Source organism: Halichoerus grypus, chromosome 2 (genome assembly GCF_964656455.1).
Source record: "Halichoerus grypus chromosome 2, mHalGry1.hap1.1, whole genome shotgun sequence".
In the NCBI taxonomy this organism is placed as follows: domain Eukaryota; kingdom Metazoa; phylum Chordata; class Mammalia; order Carnivora; family Phocidae; genus Halichoerus; species Halichoerus grypus.
Genome location: NC_135713.1, coordinates 204,072,781 through 204,096,174, shown reverse-complemented (window position 1 = coordinate 204,096,174; position 23,394 = coordinate 204,072,781). Strand labels below are relative to the sequence as shown.

The 23,394-nt window shown below is 56.0% G+C and overlaps 1 protein-coding gene and 1 long non-coding RNA gene across 11 annotated transcripts; one reads left to right on the top strand and one right to left on the bottom strand.

Moving 5' to 3' along the window:
- Positions 1-329: 329 nt before the first annotated feature.
- Positions 330-22,530, top strand: FBF1 (Fas binding factor 1). 10 transcript variants are annotated; one of them, XM_078066110.1, is made up of 31 exons: positions 337-447; positions 869-957; positions 1,452-1,537; positions 2,096-2,123; positions 2,901-2,942; positions 5,028-5,121; positions 6,289-6,349; positions 7,132-7,182; positions 8,520-8,661; positions 9,131-9,208; positions 9,753-9,872; positions 10,189-10,327; positions 10,465-10,598; positions 11,196-11,295; positions 12,347-12,823; positions 13,936-14,034; positions 14,396-14,484; positions 14,656-14,714; positions 15,411-15,566; positions 15,685-15,785; positions 15,913-16,119; positions 17,056-17,163; positions 17,247-17,386; positions 17,470-17,588; positions 18,415-18,537; positions 18,623-18,808; positions 19,246-19,422; positions 19,509-19,646; positions 19,736-19,853; positions 20,556-20,665; positions 21,300-22,530. In XM_078066110.1, the coding sequence occupies exons 3-31, from the start codon at positions 1,535-1,537 to the stop codon at positions 21,381-21,383; spliced, it is 3,483 nt and encodes a 1,160-aa protein (XP_077922236.1). In that variant the 5' UTR covers positions 337-447; positions 869-957; positions 1,452-1,534; the 3' UTR covers positions 21,384-22,530. The 10 variants fall into 10 exon arrangements, 9 of the variants coding, with proteins under 9 accessions (XP_035944426.2, XP_077922236.1, XP_077922237.1 ...); XM_078066111.1 differs by having other exon boundaries at positions 869-1,242; XR_013445217.1 differs by lacking the exon at positions 337-447 and having other exon boundaries at positions 471-957; positions 21,300-21,505; positions 22,279-22,530.
- Positions 14,985-18,331, bottom strand: LOC144380895 (uncharacterized). Its single transcript, XR_013445218.1, has 3 exons — positions 17,966-18,331; positions 16,819-16,940; positions 14,985-15,095 (listed from the first exon to the last, which is right to left on the bottom strand). It is a non-coding gene; the product is annotated as an uncharacterized LOC144380895 (long non-coding RNA).
- Positions 22,531-23,394: the final 864 nt, after the last annotated feature.

The following is a 23,394-nucleotide window of genomic DNA, read 5'->3' as shown; positions in this document are numbered from 1 at the left end:
CAATTTTCCAATCTTAGTACATTTCTCATGCCCCCCACCCGGCCACAAGTCAGCCCTCAGAGGAAGTCCTGGAACCCAGGCCCGGCAGTTCCCGGGGAGGGCGAGAGGAAGAAGCCGAACTGCCTTGGAGCCCGCCCCCCTCCTCCCCAAGTGGCCTGGCGCCTGCTCCTAGCAACGCGCCGGGCCGCGAACAGAGGCTAACGGCCGCGGCGGGGCGCTCTGGGAAATGTAGTTTATCTCGGCGTCCCCTGTTCCCTTGACTCTGGTAAATGAACGGACCGAGGACTACAACTCCCAGGGTGCCTCGCGCTTCGCCTTGCACTCGAACTCCGGGCTATTGAGAGATTGGCGTCCGCGGGACTCCGGAGCGGGAGGCCGGAGCGAGTTGGGGTCGAATGGGGACCGGACCAGCGGCTATGGCTAGCGGCTGCGCCTCCGCGGGGAATGGCGCGTAACCCGGGAGATTTCAGGGGCTGGGAGGAGAGTAGGCCGCGCTCGGGGTTGAGCTGGGATGGGCGCATGGAGGGGGTGACGCAGGGAGGGGCGCGGAGTCTCCGGACCTACGGGGTGACTCGGAAGGGCCCTTGCTAAGGATTTTTAAATGCCTGGCACGGAGTTGGTTGAGCAGATGCGATGACGCGATGGTACTCTGTGGCACTTTCGGCCTTTGCAGACTTCTCAGAGATTCCCCCGGTCTGGGAGGCTAGGACGGAATCCCTGGGAGATGGCAGAAGCTCTCCGGTGTGATGGGAGACAAAACGTGTTTGGACCTGTAGGTCGTGAAAATTGCCATTATAAAGAAAGAGAAACAAACACTCAGAGTGGCCCCTATAAGTAATCCCAGATGAATTTTGCATTCTGTTAACAGGACCTGCAACACCAGACAAATAGAGATGACCCTCTCTGACTCCTTTCTTCCAAGGCAGGGACTGTCTGCCTTGGTAATGCTCAGGAGGGGTAAGGAGAGTGACAATCTGAGTCAAACACTTCGCTGTTAATGGATTAAGTCGGATTTACAGTTACCGTGAAGGGAAAAATTTCTACCATCGGTGAAAATAGTTTCAAGGAGTAAAACCAGCGCAAACATCCACTCTTCGTGCTGAATGCACAAATGTAGTCATGGGTGTTGCCTGGGAATGCATATTGGCCATAGTACCAGACACCCACCTCCTTTCTGAGATGGGTACCTACCATCTCCTGCATCCTCTTTCAGGATAAGAGATGAGGACCACTGCACTTGGTGTGAGTAATCTCCAGGCCTCAGCTCATTAAGTCACCGAGGGCACTTTGCTTCTCATCTAAGTAGCTCTCCCTATAGGGAATTTTTAATTTATGGAACTAGATTTTAACCTCTTGAATGGATAAAGTGAGAGAAACCTTGATGGGCCTTGGACCCAAGCACTGTTAAAGCTACATCATTTTTAATCAACCACTTGAATTTTCTTCACTAGGGAGGATGAGCCTGATGTGGGCAGAATTCAAATGACCTGAACAGCACTGTGAACAAGCTACAAGCAGCTCCCAGAGCCTTGAGATGGTAGGCAGAATGCAGACTCTCACCACTACTTCCACCCCCAAGATCTTGACTGCCTGGAGAACTTTAGGGGCTGGGTGACAAGGACTAGGATATGGTCCCCAGAGAAGTATGATGGGAGGTAGAATTGATACCAAACTTATTAAAAGATGAGCAAGCCTTCTGAGCCTCTGAATGGCCAGCCGGAAGCATTTATAAGTGTCCCTTGCTGATGTTGAGAAGTCAGGGACACAGAAGAGGGGAAAACCTTCCCAGTCGTGTTACATCCTGCCTGGGAGGGTTTCCAGGTGGCATCTGGAAATCAGGGAAAAGGAGACTTCTGCCCACCGGATGGCACTCACAGTGGTGTCCATTGCTGGTTAGTGGGGGCTGTTTCCGTGCTCTGAATGAGTCTATTCTCAGAAACTCTGGGAAAGCATAAAGAGCTCTGTCTCTAAATGCCATTGGTGCTCCTTTTCCTCTGGTGACTTGGCAGAAGGCACAACAATTTATTCTGTATTCTCAGTTTCAGCCATGTTCACTGTTTGATTTTGTTAATGTGGTTTGTTTTTCCAATGTTAGGCACCGAAAACCAAAAAGGGATTGAAAGGTAAGTGGAAAAATGGAATATCACCCTTAAGGCAAAAATAATTCCCCACCTTTCATCCAAAAATAACATAGACGTGTCTGTATCTAAATGTTCTTGATGTGAGTCTTGCTGGTTTCCCCCATAATTGCACAGGAAGCTCTGGTCTTCGTAGGGGACTCCCTGTGCTGCCTGTTGGCCCTCAGAGTAATCCAGAAATAGACAGGGGTGGGGCTTGGGGAAAAAGTCCTTCTTGTCGGGATCTGTATTGAGCAGTATGTGGTTGGCGTTAAGGGCGGTAAAGGCACTTCAGCTGGGTGCAAAAACTAATTCAGTACTTGTACTTTGGGTTCCCCCCATGTGCCCCAGCTAGGGGAGGGGGAGGTCTCAGATGGAAGGGCACGAGGAAGCTGTTGGCATGAAAGAAGCTTGTGTGTGCCTAGAAATCTTGGACTCTTTTCCCAAAGAAGCACACGGGGCTTTATTCAGAGTCTGGAAAACTGGCTTGTTGGCCAGTGTGTCCTGTAGAATGCAGGCGCTCCTGAAAATCCTCACCATCATCCTCTGAGAAAGTTATTTTCAATTTCTACCCTGGGGTCCTTCAACAAGGCATTGCGATCTGTTGCCAGAGAGTTAGGAAACGTCTTGTGGCCATTGAAGAGAGAGCTGGGCCCCGGTCCCAGTATCTGAGCGCTCTAGTGGTGAGGAGTCTGGAATTGGGATGAGGTCTCAAGACATGAGGCTTGTTAATGACATTCTTTCCTTCTGAAGTCTTGACAGTTCCTTTTCTGTTTGTTCTAGGCTCCATTGATGATGTCCTTGGTGACCTCTTGGGGGATGAGAGTAAGTGCCCCTTCTGCAGAATCCCCTGATTTAGGCTTGTTCTTTTTTTTTTTTTTTAAGATTTTATTTATTTATTTGAGAGAGTGAATGAGATAGAGAGATCATGAGGGTCAGAGGGAGAAGCAGACTCCCCGCTGAGCAGGGAGCCCGATGCGGGGCTTGATCCCGGGACTCCAGGATCATGACCTGAGCCGAAGGCAGTCGCTCAACCAACTGAGCCACCCAGGCGCCCCTTTTTTTTTTTTTTTTTAAGATTTATTTATTAGAGAGAGAGAGTAGGGCAGGTAGCAGTGGGAGAGACAGAGAGAGAATCCCAAGCAGAACCCCACTGAGTGCAGAGCCTGATGCAGGGCTTGATCTTACGACCCTGAAATCATGACCTGAACGGAAATCAAGAGTCAGACTCTTCACCAACTGAGCCATCCAGGCCAATCCCCCCCTTTTTTTTTGATTGAAATCTTATTCACAGAAAATTCACTCTTTTCAAGTTTATAATTCACTGGCTTTTAGTATGTTCACAGAGTTAACATAATTATCACCACAATCTAATTCCAGAACACTTCCATCACTTTATAAACAAACTCCATGCCCATTAGCAGTCCCTCCTATTCTCCCTTCCCCCCAGCCCTAGACAACCACTTATTCACTTTTCTTCCCTGTGGGTTTGCCTGTTCTAGACATGTTGTATAAAATGTCACATCATACTTGGCTTTTGCATCTGGCTTTCTTCACTCACCACGGTGTTCTGGAGGTTCGCCCACACTGAGCCATTCCTGTCTTCATTCCTTCCTACCGCTGGACAGTATTCCAGTGTGTGGATGGACCATGTTTTGCTGATCCACTCATCACCGGTGGTGGACACCTGGGTGGTTTCCACATTTGGCCCAGGCTGTTATGAATGATGCTCTTAGGAACATTCAGGTACACGTTTTTGTGTGGCCATATGTTTTCAGTTCTTTTGGGGTGTATACCAAGGAATGGAATTACTTATATGGTAACGCTGTGTTTAACTTTTGAGGCACCACCAGACTATTGTCCACAGCAGCACCATTTTGCATTCCTGCCAGCAGCGTTCGAGGGTTCTGGTTTCTCCACATCCCTGCAAACACTTGCTAATTTTCTTTTTGCTTATGCCCATCTTGGCGCGTATAATACAGTTGCATCTCGTTGTGGGTTTTTTTTAATCTTTTAAAATTTAAACTCAACTAATTAACATATAGAGTATTATTCGTTTCAGAGGTAGAGTTCAGTGACTCATCAGTCTTACGTAACACCCAGTGCTCACTCCATCACATGCCCTCCTTAATGCCCGTCACCCTGTTACCCCATCCCCCACCCCCTGTCCTCTCATGGTGGTTTTAATGTGCATTTCCCTAGTGACTATTGACATTGAGCATCTTTTTCATGGGTTTATTGGCCATTTGTGTATCTTCTTTGGAGAAAAGTCTATTCAGATCCTTTTTTTTAAATTGGGTTGTCTTTTTACTATTGAGTTGTATGAGTTTCTTATATATTCTGGATATTGTGTGTGTCCCCCTCTGCTGTAATGAGGAGCGGGGCTTCTGGAGTGTGGGGAGCTCACTGGGGGCAACCAGACTGAGGCTCCCCCGACCTGGCACAGAAGAACCCATGGAGGGCGCCTGGGTGGCTCAGTTGGTTGGGCGACTGCCTTCAGCTCAGGTCATGATCCTGGAGTCCCGGGATCGAGTCCCGCATCGGGCTCCCTGCTCAGCGGGGGGTCTGCTTCTCCCTCTGACCCTCTTCCCGCTCGTGCTCTCTGTCTCTCATTCTCTCTCTCTCAAATAAATAAATAAAATCTTTAAAAAAAAAAAAAAAAAAAGAAGAACCCATGGAGCCCAAACCTTGTGTTCAGCCGAGAGCTCTGGGTGATGGAAGTGCATCATTCTTCCTACGCTTGATGGGGTGCGGTAGGGTTGGGCTCTTCATTGGGCCCCAGTTGGCATTTAGGGCGAACTTCCTGGGAGAAGGTTTTCCTGGGAGAGCTTGGTGGGGAACTTCCAGTCCTCTCCATCTGACTCCAGTTCACTAGCCAAATGGCATCATTTCTGTTCTGTTTTTTTCCAGCAACGCTACCTGAGGAGCCTGTTAAACTAGCTTCACGTGCCCGAGACGCCCCAGGTGCCGCCCAGGCACTCCCTTCTTCCCAGGCTCGAACGAAGTAAGAGCAGGACTGGCTTGGGTGACTGTCACCCCTTCAGTCCAAATGCTGTTGCCTCCTCACCGCCCCACTTTCCACCTGCTGTGTGCCCCACTTCTGCTGTCAGTTACTCCTCCCTTCCCCCCGCTCCTGGCCCGTGAGGAACCTGAGGAGTGGGGAGCGAACTGACCAGGGGTCAGAAGTCCTGGCTGCCAGTCCTGCATATGCTACTTACTGTGTGATCTTGGGTGACTCCTGAACCTCTCTGAGCCTCAGTGTGCTCATCCCCAGAATAAGAGAATTGGCCTAGGTCAGTGGCTGTCAGGTTGTTCTTCCAAAGTGTTCCTGACCATTGAGAGATAGGAGGGAGTTTTGTGAGCTCTCCGCCCTCCACCTTCATCTTAGCCAACGCAGTTCTGTTTTTCTCTCTCTCTCTCTTTTTTTAAAGATTTTATTTATTTGGGGCACCTGGGTGGCTCAGTCGTTAAGCGTCTGCCTTCAGCTCAGGTCATGATCCCAGGGTCCTGGGATCAAGCCCCACATTGGGCTCCCTGCTCTGCGGGAAGCCTGCTTCTCCCTCTCCCACTCCCCCTGCTTGTGTTCTCTCTCTCGCTGTCTCTCTGTCAGATAAATAAATAAAATCTTAAAAAAAAAAAGATTTTATTTATTTATTTGTCAGAGAGAGAGCACAAGCAGGGGGAGTGGCAGGCAGAGGGAGAAGCAGGCTCCCCGCTGAGCAAGGAGCCCGAGGCGGGACTGGATCCCAGGGTCCCAGGTTCCTGACCTAGGCCGCAGGCAGACGCTTAACCGACTGAGCCACCTGAGAGTCTCTCTGTTATTCTCTCTTATCTGTTGTTTTTAACAGTTGTTTTTCCATTTTGTGGCTATTTTTTTTTTTTTTGATATCCAGTGTTAAAATAGTCTCAAGCGTACTGCATGGCAGTGGGACAGGTCGAGTTATGCTGTGCTTACCACAAGTGTTTGACAGATTGTTTTTAAAGGGCCTCTACTGCTTTAAAAAAATGGAAAGTCTCTGCATTAGGGGGGCTGTGAAATTCCTTTAAGCAACTCTGTCCCATTCTCCTGGAGAAGTCTTCCAGGTTCACCGGGGCTCTGGGCCACCTTCCTTTCTCGGAATCAATTAGTGCCCTGGGGATGCAAGTGGGTGCTGATTGCTCCTCTTTGCAGGTCCCTCCTGGAAGACTATGCCTTTGACACCACGGCAGGCATCCCAGGACCTGATGCTGAGGTGAGCCTGGTCCACCCTACTGCCCACCCTCTCTACTTATCCCCAGAAGCAGTGGAATGGAGGTGGTGGCTGGGAGGTTGCTCACACAAGGGTTCAGGAGTTTCTGCAAAGCCAGTGTGTTCTTTTTTTTTTTTTTTTTAAAGATTTTGTTTATTTATTTGACAGAGACACAGTGAGAGAGGGAACACAAGCAGGGGCAGAGGGAGAGGGAGAAACAGGCCCCCCACCAAGCAGGCAGCCCGATGTGGGGCTCAATCCCAGGACCCCGGGATCATGACCTGAGCCGAAGACAGGCACTTAACGACTGAGCCACCCAGGCGCCCCTAGCCATTGTGTTCTTAAAATAATACCCAAGGGCTACCAAATGGACCCAAATGTGAACTCAACAAGCTTTTCCTTCCTGCCAGTGAGATGAGCTAGAAAGTAGAGCTCCCAGCAGGTGTTGGAGTCTTGGATGTTGCTCCTTGTAACTGTGTTTCCAGTAAGAAGCTTCCCGGCTGTCCGGTTACATAGTTGGGAAATGGCATAGTGATGGCCTGTCGTGAAAGGGTTCTTTCCACTGAGCAGGGACAGAAAGTGGCAGTGCTTTCTGGATCTCTGCACCTGGGCAGGTTTGACTTCTGAGGACACTTCAGTCTCAGGGGAAGGCAGGACTTCCTGCTGGTACCCTATTGGCCGGGCTCTGCCCCTGCTGGGCCGTCTGCCCTCACAGAAGCAAAGTAACGAGCCAGAGCTTTATTGGGCCTCAGCTAACATGTGTCCTTGCGCTCCTGTGGACTTAGGTGTCCGACGTCTCAGATGCAGACCCACAGATTTTGCTCCAGGCAATGAAGGTACCTACTGGCTTGCACGTTCTGGGAGCAGGGGTAGGCATAGGAATGTTCTGTGCCAAGTCTTCCTTCTCCGTCCCATTTTTCTCTTTACAATTTGTGTTCCTGAGCCCTTCCTAGGCAAGAGAGGAGCTCATCCGTGAGCTGCTGCCCTTCGTGTCCCTCTGGATAGAAATCCAGTCTCCTGGTGTCTAGAGATTCATCCACCGGGAGACACAGTCATGCACCAAGCCCCTAGTGCGGTGGGGCTGGCTCCCACCCAAAGACACCACCCCCCTTGAGGGGAAAGAAGGAGAGACTCTCCTCTAAGGCTGCTTCTTAACTGTTCTCTGTGTTTCTCTCTACATCCCCTGCCAAGGCCCCTTCAGCCCAGCTGTGCTCTCATTGGATCAAGCCCCAAGCTAAGCTTAGCAATGGAATTTTAAGACATAAATTCTGTACAGTTTACAAGATAATCCCCCAGGGCTCAGGTGGCCTAGCCGGGGTCTGCAACCTTAGGTCACCTTGGCTTCCCTGCCCTTCTGTCCGGCAGCACCCTCCTGCCTGATGTTCTGCCTCTTGTCCTCCTTGTTAACCCATGGTCCCAGGCCAAGGCCAAGCGCTTGCTTTCAGCCATGGGGGGGAAGGGAGGGCTAAAGAATTGGAGTCTGTTCCCTTCTTGGCTCCATATTCAGCCTCTTAACCTCATCTTGAAATCACTCTTCCCCAGGGCCCACCCCTGGCACCCCTGGCTACAGCCCTCCAGTCCTCTGACTCAGCGGCTGGTGGTGACATCAAGTCTCACTCCAGAATCCCCGCTCGCTCTGCGTCCCCGTGGTCCAGTTTTCTTTCCCAACTCCTCTATTTCCTGCATAGTCTCCCCTTTTCCCTGTGTTCCTCACACCTCTGCCCCTGGGGTGCCAAGCGTCCTCCCAGATACAAGTTCTCATCCCCTTACGAGGGTCAGCATTTGGCGAGTCTGAACGGGGGGCGGGGGTGGTGGGAGGCCCTGACTGCCTTCCTCTGCTGGCTGGGTGCCTGGCCCCTTCTCACAGCCCGGAGGCAGTCCCTCTGGGAGTCTTCAATCCCGGGGTCCTGCTGTTTTGTTCCCACCATAAAGAGAGCCTCACCATTTACTAAGCCTGTGGCAAACAGGTGCTAGTAGGTGGTGTGGAGGTGCAGCCCTAGACCTGGCCTCTCACCTGTTCTGTAAGCCGGTCGGGGTCAGTTCCCCAAACTAGGCCCCCACTTGTCCCCATGGAATGTGGAGGCCATATCACCAGGCTTCTCAGAGCACAGGGGCGTTCGGCACCCCTAGCTGAGCACCAGTGAGCATTCCTCCCTCCCTCCCGCTTTTCCAGGATCTGGACGACATGGATGCCGATCTCTTAGGTCTGAAGAGGTCTAATCTGGCCTCTAGCAAAAGAGCTGCCAAGGGTCCTGGGAAAGAAGAGCTGCCTAGTCATCCCAAACCTGCCGGCATATTGACAGCCGGTGAGAAAGGTGAGTAGAAAGAGTTTCTTGAATCTAGGGACACTGAAGGGACAGGGAAGATACTCGGAAGGCAGCTCTCATTCCTGTGGGTTTTCTCTGTTTGTGGTTGGGGAGGGGACAGCTTCCTCCCTCCCTAGTGTGGTTCCAGGCCCTCTAAGTTCAACATGGCAGCTCCCAGAGAAACCGTTTGAGTTAAATTGGGGAATTTGGTGGGAGCCTGTGTACCTCCCAAGTCCATGACTGTTTGGAGTGACATGTGACTGGGGGGCAGGAGGTGGCTCCAGACCACGTTTCCCTGGCAGAAGCCTGTGTGAGAACCGGGGAGGTGTCAACCCATCCCACCATTGTCTCCAGGCCATGAGCCCTCAGCCTCCCCAGGAGAAGGGCACGCCAGCCCAGGGTCCCCATTATGGTGTGGCAGGAACTTGGCTGGGAGCAGCCAAGGCCTATGACCTTGCCTTCTGTTTGCTTCTTACAGGGGACACCGTTCCTGCCAAGAAGCCCCCTCCCTCTCCCAGCAGCCTTGGGCATCAATACAGAAAGTTTTCCTTCGAAGGTACCACAGGCCCCGCAGTCACGCTTCTGAGAGTGGTGGAGCCTGGCTGATGCTCACGTGCTTGCCCGGGGTCAGGTCGCTGCGTGTGTCAGACGGGGAGCAGACTCCTGGGGCCACCGGTTCAGCTCCTCAGGAATTCAGGGAGGGACTGATGGTATTGTGTGTGGGGGGAGATTTGGATCACTTCTTTGCAAGACTTTGAAGCCAGACATCAGCCTGAAGTGAAGGTTTTATAAAGCATAAGAAGAATTCCCCTTCCTTTTCCAAATGCACAAATGTTTTACTTCACTTCTGCCTGGGGGACGCTTCCAGAAGGCCGCGCAGGCAGCAGAGCCCTGGGGGTGCACAGACAGGCCCAGGGCCGCCCCCCGGCTCCCTGTCTCCCTGCCAAGGCTGATGTGTGTCCTGGGTGTTGAGTGGCCTGTTCATGTATTAGAGCAGCTAGAAATCGCCCCTCGAGTGATGGCTCCCCCACCAGAGAGCAGGGCTGGTTTTCCTGAACAAACGGTGCAGTCTGACCTGTGCTTTCCCTTCTGGCCGTGAGACTTGGAAGACCCATTGGCGGGACTTCTCTCCGACGATGAGGAAGGAATCACCAAGAAGCCCCCTGGGACCGAGAGTAAAATGGCTTCCGAAAAGAGCCCAGCCCCAGTCAGAAATCAAGGTAGGGAGGGTGGGCTTGTTGCTTGTCCGGGGCAGATGCAGGTGGCACAACCAGAGACTCCGCCGGGCCGGGACCACATGGCTAAGGTCCTGGACCAAGAGATTATTGGTGTCTCCGAACAGGGAGGTGGGATGCGTGAGCTGGGGCGGGGCGGGGGAGTCAGGCCTATGCGCAGACCAGACTTGTGCGCTGCTTGCAGCCACACCCGGAGATCCGGGTCGCGGAGAAGCACCCCCTTCGGCCCCTTCAGACACCACAGTTGAGGGCACGGTGGGCCGTGGGCACTGTGTCCTGTGCCCTGTGTTCTGTCCTCTAGGTCCATCTATTCCACTAACTCCTGGGGACACCCCGGTCCGAAAGAAAGAAGAAGTGCTATTTGATGAGGAGGACGATGTTGTGGCCACCCTGGGGTTTGCAGACAGCCCCACAGCAGAAAGGAGGCAGACAGGCGACCAGTAAGGGTCCTTAGGAGCGGAGAAACCCTGCCCATACAGCTACCTCTGGCACAGGGAAAAGCTAGAGGGTGGGCACGATGCAGGCCCCCAGGCGCCCCCCCACGTTCACGTGCACCTGTGTGTGTTCCATCCCGCAGGGAAGGGCCCCGTCCTGCTCGCTCCAGGCTGGATGAGCTGCTGGGTCGGGGCACTGCCGCCAAGCTCCTGGCCCGCCCGGGCACTGGGGAGCACAGGGAATTCAAGCTGGACAAGAAGTACCAGAGGCCCCAGGGTGAGGAAGCTTGCGGGGCAGGGGAGGCGAGGTGGAGGGCTCCCAGACCACGCTTTTACCACAACCCACAATGAGAAATAAGCTACATCACAACACACATTATCATAACTGAGACAAAAGCATCACGGAATGATAATTACCACATTCAGTATTCTGTTATTTTTTTATTTATACGTTATCTGATTTGTAAATACATTGGTTGTGACTTGTGAAATTGGTTTCTTGACCTGCTGATAGGTAGCAGCTCACAGTTTGCAAAAGCTCACTCTAGACCAGTGTTTCTCAAAGTGTCGGCCCGTGGGCCAGCCGTTGAGAATCACTCTCATGGCACGGGCAGCTCAGCGGGCCTCATCTAAAGGACGTCTGGGGCAGGACCCTGCCAGTGCCTTTTTCACAGCTCCCAGGTGATGCCTGGCATGTGGGATCCTGAGACCTCGAGCTCACACCCAGTGCCGGACCCCTGCCAACCGCACGGCAGCTTCACCTCTACTTACTTGCTGACACGTCAAGCTACCAGTTCAGTTTTTTTAAACAGAGTTCTGCAGCCACAAAATGTCTAATTCCCTTGCTAGAGATCACAGGCTTCTTCATTTACAGACAAGGAAGATTCCTGGGGTGATGAGGACTTCACCTTTGGGGCCTATCAGCCCACCATGGGCTCTTGTGAGGGCCGCCAGTCCCACCGGCAGTCGGTCAGGTAAGCAGGGCCCGCAGAGAACATGGCCTTGGGGCAGGTGCCCACCAGGAAGGAGGAGGTGCCCCATGCTCCCCCATCCCGCCGACAGTCCTGTTGGGGAAGCATGGCGTACAAGGCCCAGGGGTGGCTGTCCGCAGGTGCTGAAGGAAGAGGGGGGTTGCCCAGTCCTGCGCATCCAGGCCCATTTCCTTCCAGCCTCCTTGGAAGGAGAAGGAGGAGGTGGTCCCAACACCGCCCGGGACCCATAAAGCCATAAACAGCTGAGGGATGTTCAGTCCCAGGGCAGTGAGACCATGAACCTTCAGTGGCTTCTCACGCCCTGCTCCCCAGGAACGGCCTTGGGGCCACCGAGACGCTGCCGTGGGCTCATCCCTGTGTGCGGCGAAACATTAAGTTAGTGGGTAGAATTTTCTGAATTTGGGGTTTTCCTCCCAGTATACATTTTCAATTTTATGTTTGGAAATGATTTCAAACTGACAGAAAGGTTGTAAGAATGGTACAAAGAGCTCCCTCCCGCGCTTCGCCCAGAGTCCACAGTTGTTGATACTATGGCACGTTGGCTTTGTCAGCCCCTTTCCATCTAAATAACCTGCACACGCATTGACATTTCTCCCAGTCCCAGTACGTTCTTAGCCCTCAGAACATTCTGCCAGGGGCCAGTAACGCTTCTAGGCAGTGGCCAGATAAACGAACAGGTGACATTGTTGATAGAAAACCTAAAACCACTTGATCCAACTGATCTTTCTCTGGACGTGTGTGCCCGTGGTTGTCGTTTGGTGCTGTTTGCTATGGATGGAATTGTGCCCTGTTCAAGATGTCTGTGTTCGGTGGTGTTCCCCAGTGGTGCTTAGCCAGCCGCTGCTCTGCCGCCCGAGCTGGGTGGGCACTGTGCTCGCTGGGTGTCGGGCTGGCTGTGCGGAGCCCCGGGCGCCTCTCACTCCTTAGCGTGGGCCTCAGAGTCACCCCCGAGCAGCAGAGGGAAAGGCTGGTTGGGGGGCTCTTAGGATGGACTGCTTGCCCTGCCTTAGACCCCCTCCTCTCTGTCTTGAAGTAGGTTCTTAACAGAAGGTGGCGCAGACACCAAGGGAGAACCAGGCTCCAAACAGAGCACCCCAGCGGCCTCCAGCCCCACTCACCCCAGGAAGGGAGGAGCTGACTGGTTGGGCCTCAAGGACGACGACCTGCTCCCTCCCTCTCCCACCAGAGAGGCTCAGAGGGGAGGCTCAGCACTCTCCACTCCTTCCGTGCTCCCTCCCAGGAGCCAGCACTCTGACTCAGGCCGGTGCTCTGCCCCAGCTGGACTGCCTTCCTCCTCTTTGGGGCCAAAGCCACCAACGGAGAGTGCAGGTTTCCCTGCCAAAGCCAGCCAGCCTTCCCAGCTGGGAGTGTCTAAGGACAAAGAGGAAGAGGATTGGCTGAGCCATGCCTTGTCTCGGAAGAAGTCCCAAGGTCTGGCCAGAGAGGAGCACACAGAGGCCTCTAAGGGCCAGAACCTGGTGGGAGCAGGAGGCAGTCCCCCTTCCAGCAGGTATGGGCTTGGGCTGCTCTCTAAGGGAGGGAGGGCCGGGCAGGGGTGTGGGGGGCCAACCTTGCCCATCCTGGTTCCTCAGTCAGGAGTGCCGGCCTGCACCACCTCTTAGCTGTGCCTCTCTACCTCTCTGGACACTACAGAGAGAGGGTCTGGCTCCCCATCCTTGCCCAGGTGCAGACATGAGGGGATCGGGAGGCTGTTGACACTCACACCCTGACTGTCGTGTGGACAAGGGCTGATTTGATCAGGCAGGGACAGAGGGTACCCTGATGTGACAAAGGCACAGTCATCCCGGTGCCTCTGAGCAAGGGCCCTGCCCATAGTGCCCTTGAGGTCCCAAAAGACCCAGTGTCCAAATTATTGGTGCCTCTGCTGGCCTGCGCTAAAGGACATGACATATGCCCATGCTTTGGGGGAGTGTCAGAGAAGACAGTGACTAAGGGGCAACTCCTAGGGAAAGTCACCGTGTGGCATTCCTGTGGGGCAGGACAGCAAGGGACCTCTGAGGGCAAGAGGGCAAGACTGGGATCGTCCAGAGGAAGTGGCAAGATGCCGTGTGGCCAGAGGGAGGAAGAAGTGAAGTAGGCAATTGTGCAACAGGCCAGGGACATAACCCAGCCCCAGGGTTGGTGTGAACGAGGAGGGTAGCTTTGACCTACCTCTGAAACCAAGGAGAAAGCTTCCCTTTGGTCCTGAGAGCCAGCCAAGGTGGGTGGGAACCACAGACAGGAGAAGAGAGGAGCCCAAAGGGAGCTGGACCTGGCCGGAGAGTGAGCAGAGCCCCAGTCTAACTCAGCAAAGCTATGTGGGCCAGAACAAGGCCTTGAACTTGAACTTAACTCTGGTGTCTATAACGTGTGGATTGTTTTTCCTTGGACCGTCAGCAGATGGTTGGTGCCCGTCCACTGTGCCCTAGTGGGCCCTGGGGCCAAGAAGGGGTACTGGAAGGCTAAGGGCTCAGACTTGGGAGGAGAATTCCCAAGATGGGACGATGGGAACAGGAGGGGCGCTGAGGGGACGATTGGCCAACAGCTTCATGCTCAGGCCTTGTCCATATCCAGCCTAACTGGAACCTTCTGCCACCTTTGCTGTAACACTTACTTCCTCAGCCAACCTGTTCCCAGCACTCAAGGGTTCAAGCAAGCAGCCGCTGGAGGGCCCTCAGGAACAGCGACACAGAAGCCACCGACCAGACCTGCCACCTCGGGGTATGTCCACAGGGGGCTGAGGGGGGTGAGAGGCTGGGTTGGGCCTGCGTGGGCCTCCTTCCTTAGAGATGATGGGCAGCCAAGCTGGGCTCTGACTTGGTTGGTTTGGCATGCGGTATGTGCTACCTTGTATCGGGCCCACCGACTAAGGGGACCTGAAGCCGGGCCTGGTCTCCTTTACCCAACCAAGACCTCACTCTTAGTAAACTGCCAGCTACCAGGCCTTCCCAGTCAACTCTCTGAACCTGTTTTCCTTCACTGCCCACGCCAACCCTCTTCCGGTCTCCCTGTGTTCTTCTACACAGTAGGCTGTTCACCTTGCCACCACTGACCGCCCCCCCCCCAATCTCTATGTCCTTAGGTCCCCTGTGACTTGGAAACAGGCTGCCTTGACCCTCCCTGCAGGTGACCCAAAGAGGGGAACAGCCCTTGGAGACCTCTCCAGCATTGGTTTGTTTTCTGCTTTGTTTGGTGCTTTACCTATGGGTGTGGAAGAGGCACTTTGAGCTTCCTTTGGGGTCCGGGAAGACAAGTAGAGCTGGACTCCCAAACACACACAGACACACGAGACCTCCAGGCCTTTGTGGGCCTCTTGCTCATTTCTCTGCTGTTGCTTTTCAGAGCCCGCAGCTTGTGTCCCGAGCTCCCAGGAACCCCCAGGGCCTTCTGTGCCTGCCCAGGTAGGCAGGGCGGACAGACGACAGCCTGCAGGGAATCGTGTGTGGGGAGATCTGACGGCACTCCCCCCAGCGCTTCCCTCAGCCTCTAGCCTCGCCAGTCTCAGGCAGAGTTAGTTGGCTGCTACTTTGCTGACTGCAGGAGGAAGGTAGAGGTGGCATCCGTGCGGGGGCAGCCAGGAATACTCCAGTCAGGAAGCAGGGCTGCACGTGTCCCGTGTTCCATCTAGAAAGCCGCCTCCACAGCTGCCATGCTCCCGCTGCCGCTGCACCTGTTTCCCAGGTGTGGGAGGCAGTCACCTCTGAGCCCGGCAGTGAGGAGACCCCAGAGACCTATCCCCAGGAACCCAGAAGCACCTTTGGAGATGGTGGGTGGTGGGCAACCTGCAGGAAGTAGAGAGGCGCTCGACATCTGGACTCGGGGTCGGGCAAAGGAAGCTTTGTCATAGCTGAGACACTGCTAGGGCTCAGCTGCTTGTCTAGGAATCTGGAACACCTGCTGGGGAGGATGTCATGCTGAGGGAGGCGGGGAGGGACAGTGACCGCACCACTCCAAGCCTCGGCATTGGCCTCCGGGTGTCATGTCTCTGTCCCCATCTGCGGCCACAGATGAGGCGCAGGGCCTGGGAGGGCCAGAGGTAGCTGAGCTCAGCTGAATCCCTGTCCCCTACCTGGACCATCTCCCACTGTCTCCTACAGTCCCTGCTCCTCGAGTCCCTGGCGCAGAGCCCGCTGCCGGGCGCAGACTACCAGAGGCAGCTCCTGGCCGCCCAGGTGCATCTGCAGAGCGGCACGGCCGAGCTCCAGGCCGACCTTCTGCAGAGCCAGGCCCGGCTGGCAGAGCTGGAGGCCCAGGTGAAGGACAGAGGGGCCCTGGGCTGGGGGGGCGAGGCTGTGACGAGAGGGTCTCCCTCTGAGGGCTGGAACCAGTTGGCCCAGGGAGCCCACCTCCCCACCCTCCCGCCATCTCCAGGTGCGGAAGCTGGAGCTGGAGCGGACCCAGCACCGGCTCTTGCTAGAGAGCTTGCAGCAGCGGCACCAGGCCGACCTGGAGCTCGTCGAGAGTGCCCACAGGTACCCGCCGCTCCTCCCGCCCGGGCCTCCCAAACCTCAGGGCTGGCCCTAGCCAGTGTGCTTGGAGGGGCTCTTTGGGTATCTGCCCTCACCCTCTGAGCACCACGGCCTTGTGTTTTGCTGGCAGAAGCCGTGTCAAGGTGCTAGAAACATCGTACCAGCAACGGGAGGAGCGGCTGCGGAGGGAGCACGAGGAGCTGTCGGCCCGGTATCTGTCGTACTGCCAAGAAGCCGAGCAGGCCCGCGCCGAGCTCGCAGCCCAGCACCAGCAGCGCTTGGCGGCTGCCATGCAAGAGAAGGACCATGAGATGGAGCGGCTCCGGGAGCTGCAGCGGTGAGGGCGAGGCCTGGGGGACAGGCAGGGCCCGGCCATCTTCGAGGATGGCCAGAGGAAGTCCATTCCCTGGAGTCGCCAAGCCGTGGCTCAGCAGCTGAGGCTTGACCCCTTCCCTTCCACATGAGGACCAAGGCCAGGCACACTGACCCATTACCGCCTTTGAGTGGAGGGCCCAGCACTCCCCCAGCAGTGGGGTAGAGGTCCCTGCAGGGCCTAAGGGGTCCTGGCAGCGGCAGGCAACCCAAGCACCTAGCTCAGCATGGGCCAGGCCCCTCGCCTGCTGGCGCTCTTGAGTCTGGTGACTAGATGGACCCGGGACGAGGTTTACACTCTTTTTTTTTTTTTTTTTTTTTAAAGATTTTATTTATTTATTTGACAGAGAGACACAGTGAGAGAGGGAACACAAGCAGGGGGAGTGGGAGAGGGAGAAGCAGGCTTCCCACTGAGCAGGGAGCCCGATGTGGGGCTCGATCCCAGGACCCTGGGATCATGACCTGAGCCGAAGGCAGACGCTTAACGACTGAGCCACCCAGGCGCCCCGAGGTTTACACTCTTGTGCCCGGTGTGTCCATCCGGTTGCCTTTCTAAATGAGAACAAAACTAAGAAAAGCTACATAAGGGAGCCGGTCGATGTGGGCAGAGCAGGCATTTCAGCACTTCTCAGATTGGCCAGACAAGAAAAGGCTACCCACACACCTATCTTTTTTCCTGTGTATGTCCTTTGCTAAGTAATGGAAGGAGTCTCCCTGTTAGAGTGGTTGTGACATCGAGGCCCCAAGACACATAAGGATGGGGAGCCAAGGTAGCGGAGGCAGTGCCTGGAGGAGAAGAGGAAGACGAGGACAAGGAGGAAAGATGCCAGGGGAGCTGAATGGCAAGCCCTCTGGCGCAGCTTGGCATGCATGCTCACTGCGCTGCCCTCGCTCCCCTCAGGGCCTCCATCCTGGAGATGCGCCAGGACCACGAGGAGCAGCTGCAGCGGCTGAAGCTGCTGAAGGACCGAGAGATTGACGCGGTCACCAGTGCCACCTCCCACACGCGGTATGGGCGCCATCTGGGCCCTGCCCGCCCGAGGGGCAGGGCTGGGGCCCGGGGCCAGGCTGACCCAGTCCCCCCGGCCCCAGGTCCCTGAATAGCATCATCGAGCAGATGGAGAAGTTCTCCAGCAGCCTGCATGAGCTGTCCTCCCGCGTGGAGGCCTCACACCTCACCACCGCCCAGGAGCGGGAGCTAGGGTTCCGGCAGCGCGACCAGCAGCTCAGAGGTACCAGGTGGGCCGTGGGTACCCCCTGCACCCCCATCCCGCTGGGACAGAGGGCGGGTACTGAGCGCCCCGTGGCCCCCCAGTGCTGCAGGAGAGGCTGGGCCAGCAGCAGCGGGACATGGAAGAGGAGAGAAGCCGGCTCCAGGAGGTCATCGGGAAGATGGAGGCACGCCTGAACGAGCAGAGCCGGCTGCTGGAGCAGGTGGGCCGCCCTCCCGCCGGCAGGGCCTGTCTCCCCAGCACCCCAGGGATGCAGCCAGTGCTCCCCTTTGTGCCCTTCCTGCCCACCTTGCTCAGATCTGTCACGTTCATCCGTCTACTGAAGCCTGTGCCTCCTGAGCTCTAAGAGATGCATTTTTGAACCCCTTCATATCTTTTGTATAGAAGAACAAGCTTGATTCTCTAAAAAAATGATACCTTTCCTTTCCTTTGTACTAGGTTATAACATGATACGTTATACTGAAAAAATTAAAATACAGTACAGTTTCTTCTGTACAGTTAGCAGTACAGAAGGAAATTAAAATCACCCACTGGCCAGAGACAGCCACTGAGGATGTCCTGTATCCTCCGTAGACTTACCGACATTAGATGTAGGTGTGTTTGTATCGTGAACCGTATGTATTCAGGTCTTCTTGTAAATTTCTTAAGCCCCTGCCTCAGGCAGGCATGGTCAAGTTGCTAAGCTCGTTCTAGTGTGGCCCCTGGTCCCCCGGCGTACGCTGTGTCACACCTGCCCCGGCCACCTGCCTGTGAGACAGGCACGCAGAGTGCAGCAGCTTGCATCTCGGGGAGCGGGGCTGTGGGGCGGCCCAGTGCCTCTCGGTGGGAGCTCCTGACTCCAGTGAGGGAAGCCTGGGCCCTGGCAGCCCTGCTTGGCACTTCCTTCTATACCTCTCTGGAGGTGTTTGTGGCATAGTGTGGGAGAGGCGGGGCGGCTGCACAGCTCCCTGGGGCGCAGTCAGGCCTGACGGGGGGCGGAGGGGGCGGGCAGGGTGTCCAGGGAACGCATGTCCTCACCTGGCCCCCAGGAGCGATGGCGGGTGAATGCCGAGCAGTCCAGGGCTGAGTCCACGCAGCGCGGCCTAGAAGAGCAGAGGAAGGTCATGGTCCAGCAGATCACCATGGAACGGGAGGAGCTGGAGAAGGCCAAGGTGATTGCAGCCACGCCATGTACAGCTGTGACCCCTGTCATAAGCCTCAGGATGCTCAGCCTGTGCCCTGGCCCTCTTGTCCCAGAGCACCTTGCTGGAGGAGCAGAAGTCCGTCATGCGCAAGTGTGGGGAGGAGCGGCGGCGCCTCGCAGCCGAGTGGGCCGAGTTCTATGCGCAGCAGAAGCTGAGTAAGGAGCGGGCTGAGCGTGAGGCAGAGAGGGCGCTGCAGGTGGACACCCAGCGGGAGGGCACCCTCATCAGCCTGGCCAAGGTAGGGCCCAGAGCCTCCAGGGCAGCCCTGGAGCTCAGCAGCCCTGCCCTTTCCTTCCCCGGCCCTCACTGCTCCTCCCTCGGGATGTATTCCCTTAGCAAAGAGCCTAGAGATGACAAGAATGTAGAAATGAAAACAATCATATAATAATAACTTCCTTTAATTGTCCTAGGTGCTTTATATACATTCTCTCATTTAATTGTCATCACGTTTCCCTGACTTAGATATTCCAGAAATGAGGAAGCTGGGGTTCAGAGGAGTTGAGTCCCGGGGTGAGGGGCAGCCCCGATTCTTGGCCCCAGGCCTCTCTGACCCGTCCTTGGACCCCTTGCCACACTGCCTCCCTCAGAGTCAGGGTGGATCGGAGCCTGGGAAACCAAGGGGAGGGGGAGTTCGCTCCGGAGGGGAGAACGCACCCAAGGCCTTGCGGTCTCCAGGAGCAAGCCGAGCTGAAGATCAGGGCCAGTGAGCTCCGAGCCAAGGAGGATCAGCTGGCGGCCGAGAGGGAGGCCCTGGAGCGGGAGCGGCAGGAGCTGCGGCTGGAGAAGGAGAGGGTCAGCGCTGCTGCCCTGTGCACCAGGCTCCGTGCCGAGGAGGTGGAGAGCATGAGCCAGGTGCCGGGCTGCTGGGCTCGGGGGGGCGTGGCCGGGCACGCACCCAGCCAGCCCCGCTGACCGTCAGGTAGCCTCGCTGACCGCAGGTAGCCTCGGAGAAGTTGGAGGAGGGGCAGCGGGCGCTGCGCGAGGCCCGGCAGGTGCAGCAGGAGCAGCAGGCGCGGCTGCAGCTGGTAGAGCGGCAGCAGGAGCGGCTGCGGCAGCAGGAGCAGCGCGTGCACCAGGCAAGGCTCCCCCCGGCTCGGCCGCCCCCGCGACCCCCTCCAGTCTCCCGCCCTCGCAGCCACGTCCTTCTCTCTGGGGTCGGGGACAGGAGCACGTGAGTCTGGCCCAGCAGAGGCTGCTGCTGGACCACATCCGACAGGACCTGCCCTCCAGCCCCGTGGTGCTGCTCCCCAGGACCCAGGGCCCGGCAGCCTCCTGCCTGGGTGGTGAGTAGCTTCCAAAGGATGGGCCGTGGGCGGGGCCGGCCCGCTGGGGGGCAGTGCCCGAGTGGCGTCCCTCACTGGAGTCGGGGGCCCGTTAACATCTGCTCGCCAGTCCCTTGTTACGCGAGTCACACATGTTCGTTAGGGAAAGCTAAGTAAGAGAGAAGAGAGGGGAAAGCTGCTTTGTAAAAAGTTAATCTCGACCTCACTCTCTAGAGAAAACCACTTTTAACATTTTGGTGCATAGCGTTCTACACTGTATGTTTTCAAAATAAAAAATTGAGATCATCTCAGTTGTTTTCAACCTTGATTTCTTTCATTCAGAAACATGTATATGGAACATGTTTTGCTATCAGTAATGAAACATTTAACTGTAATTCTTAATCAGCATCATTGTCCATTGTATCCCATGATTCCATACTGAGTGGTTTTTTGTCACTAAGATAAACACCCTAGTGGAAATGTTTGTATATACATCTCTATGCCTTTGCCTGATTATTTCCCATGAATAAAATCCTAGAATTGGACTTGCCAGGGAATATCCCGTGAGCATTTTCAAAGGCTTTTGAGAGTCGGTGGAAGTGCCCAGAAGGTTGGCGCGGTTGCTGCGGCCCACAGTGGTGAGAGGGCCGCAGGGACCCAGCTGTAGCTGTCCTGCTGTCCCACCCACGCCGCAGCCCCTGACTTCCTCCTCGGCCTTTTCAGCCACTGTGGCTCCTGCCGCCACCGCGCCCGGGTGCAGCCGGCCCCCCGCCGGCCTGGGCCCCTCGTACCTCCACGCCAAGCTGGTGCTGCTGAAGCACACAGCGGAGCAGGTGAGTGTTCCGAGCGGAAGGCAGCCCCAGCTGAGCCGCCCACTCGCCCTGGGCCCAGGGCTCCTCTGTCCACACTGGTGGGAGGCAGGAAGGAGCACCCTGGCCCCAGGGAGGGCTGAGTCCCCCCACCCCACAATAATAGTGCAGATTGCCCACTGAGCATCTCTGAGACCCGTCCCCCAGGCCTGGTTCTGTGGGATGCAGCTTGCATCCATCACCTTGGTTGAACCTCACAGTAACCCTGTGATCAGAATGATAGGAGCTATCACTTCCAGAGCATTCCCTGCATGCCAGGCTCCGTGCTAAAAGCTGTATGTGCGGTACGAGCCTCTACCCCCACTCCCCCAGTCCTGCAGGCAGGTAATGTTATTATCCCCAGTTTATAGACAGGTTTACAGAGGTGAAGTCACGTGCTGACAAAGGGCCTCACCATGACTGAGACCTGCGCTGTCTCACTTCCGTGCCCCCACTGCCCCCGCCGCATCCCAGAGCCAGGGAGTAATGGAGAGAGGGCCCCCGAGTGAGGCCTGGCTCCACCTTGCTCTCAATCCTGCGACCCAGTGTCCCTGTTCACAGAAGTGGGTACAGGAGGGAGCCAGGCAGTGGGGACTGCTCACTCAGCCCTGCCTTTCAGGACCGTGACTTCTTGGAGAATGAACAGTTCTTCCTGGAGACCCTGAAGAAAGCCTCCTACAATATGACATCCCATTCAGCCTGAAGGGCGCCACCGGCTCCTCAGCGGAGGCCTCCAACCCTGGAAGTCTCTCCCACCGCACCCCTGGCTGCCGGCTCCGAGGAGGGAGTACCCAGGGCCTGGTTACAGCTCCTCCTGGGGACAGGGTGCGAGCACGTGCTCTCTGCACACTCCAGCCTCCAGGGCTTGAGGAGCAGTGGCCTCTGGGGAGATGGGATGCTGAGGGTGCCCCACGACCCTGCCAGCCACAGCTTCGGTTCTCCTCCCCCAGACTTCCAGCTCAGATCCAAGGGCTCACTGGGCTCTGTGAACCCCTCCCTTCCTCAGCAGGCAGATGGTTGGGGGATATTTTCACCCGGGCCTCTTCTGAGGCGGGGGAGTCTTCTAGAGAGACGCCACGGACAGCCTCCTGCCCTCTCTGTCTGAGAGGCCTACAGAGACAGCACGGGCTCTCCTCCCTAACTGGGACACAGAGTCAGAGCACATGTTTGGAAGCGCCTTCTATCCTCTTGACCAAGGAGGCGGGGGGTGTTGTGGGGCACAGAGGGGGCAGGGAGGGCGCCGTGCCCAGCCAGGTTTTACCTCGCAGTCTTGTGCTCTCAGGTTGGCTGGCAGAAAGTCCCTGCCTCGTTCCCAGCTGCCTGAATCACTGACCAGCCCTCACGAATACTGGCCTGTCGCTTCTTGTAATTAGGGCTTCCCAGAGGCAGAGCTGGGCGTGACAGTGGGGTGTGGTGAGGGACCAGTAGAGAGGCCTCTCTGTCCTGTTCACCTGCTACGAAGCCACAGCAGGTGGGAGCAAAGACCAGGGAGTGAAGGCCGCTGCCACAGTTGGGAGGGTAGAGAGCACTGGGGACCCCCACAGGGCCTTACCCAGGCTGCCGCCCCTGGGAGGGCGCCTTTGCACTTCTCCCTGCAGGGGCGCCAGGAGAGGGGCGGCGGCTTGGCAGTTGTCCCAGCAAACCCGAGGACAGATGGACTCCACTAACATAACCACGGCCACTCCTGAAGCGGCTTTCCTCAGCCAGCGACTGGTTACCTTCCACTGGAGGACAAAGGGCAGAGGAGGACGAGGCTGAGGGGGTACCAGAACAGCTTTCAGAAGGATCTTCATTTACCAGCTATTTCCAGCCTTTATCTTGGACCCATTAAATTGCTATATTCTTAACGATTCGATTGTTAGAATTTGCCTTGACTCCTGAGAGTTTATACTTATCTCTTAGACGTGTTCCCTCTGTGGCACTGTTACGTGCTATAAAGCTGGCTGGCGCTGGGGCCTTCCTGAATCTGTACATTCACTGGCTGCCTCACGACCGGGAGAAGAGCGTGATGATCAGCCCTACCTCACACATGAAGGAACAGAGGCTCAGGGAGATTAAATCGTTTGCCCAAGGTGACAGCAAATAGCAGAGCCTTCTCAGGCTGATTCGAAAGCCGCAGGGTCTCAGCCACCTCATTCCACTGCCTCCTTCTAGAAGAGCATGCTGCACACAGGGCTGTGGAGAGGCACGAGATCTCCAAGCTGCTGCTCGGGGTGGTGCCTGCACTGAGGAGGGAAGCATCAGTGTCCCATTAGAAACCTCATGAAGCTTGGAACTCCGTCCTTCTCTCCACAGACACCTAAACGAGTTGCCGCCTGTGTGAAGAGCCGCAGGGCTGTAAGCACGGGCACAGCCTGGGAGAGCTGCCATTGACTTAGTCCCCTGGCAGACAGGATCACCCAGCAGGGAGACCTGCAAGGGAGAGCTTGGTCTTCAAGACAAAGAGAAATGAGTGTAGAATTAGGAAGCAGGTCTGTCTGGCCTCATTTATCTTCAGGGCAGTGGGTATGCCCTCACTGTTTTAAACGGTGAGACTATATTTGCACTTTCGAAAGCACATCGTGGCTGTGGAGTGAACACACCGGAGGGGGCGGGTCAGAAGGCTGCTTGCAGGGTGCAGGGGAGACTGAGGACAGCACTACCGGGGATGGCAGTGAGGGGTCATGGACCTGATGCCTGGCACGGAGGGTCAGGAAGGGAGACGTGTCAAAGAG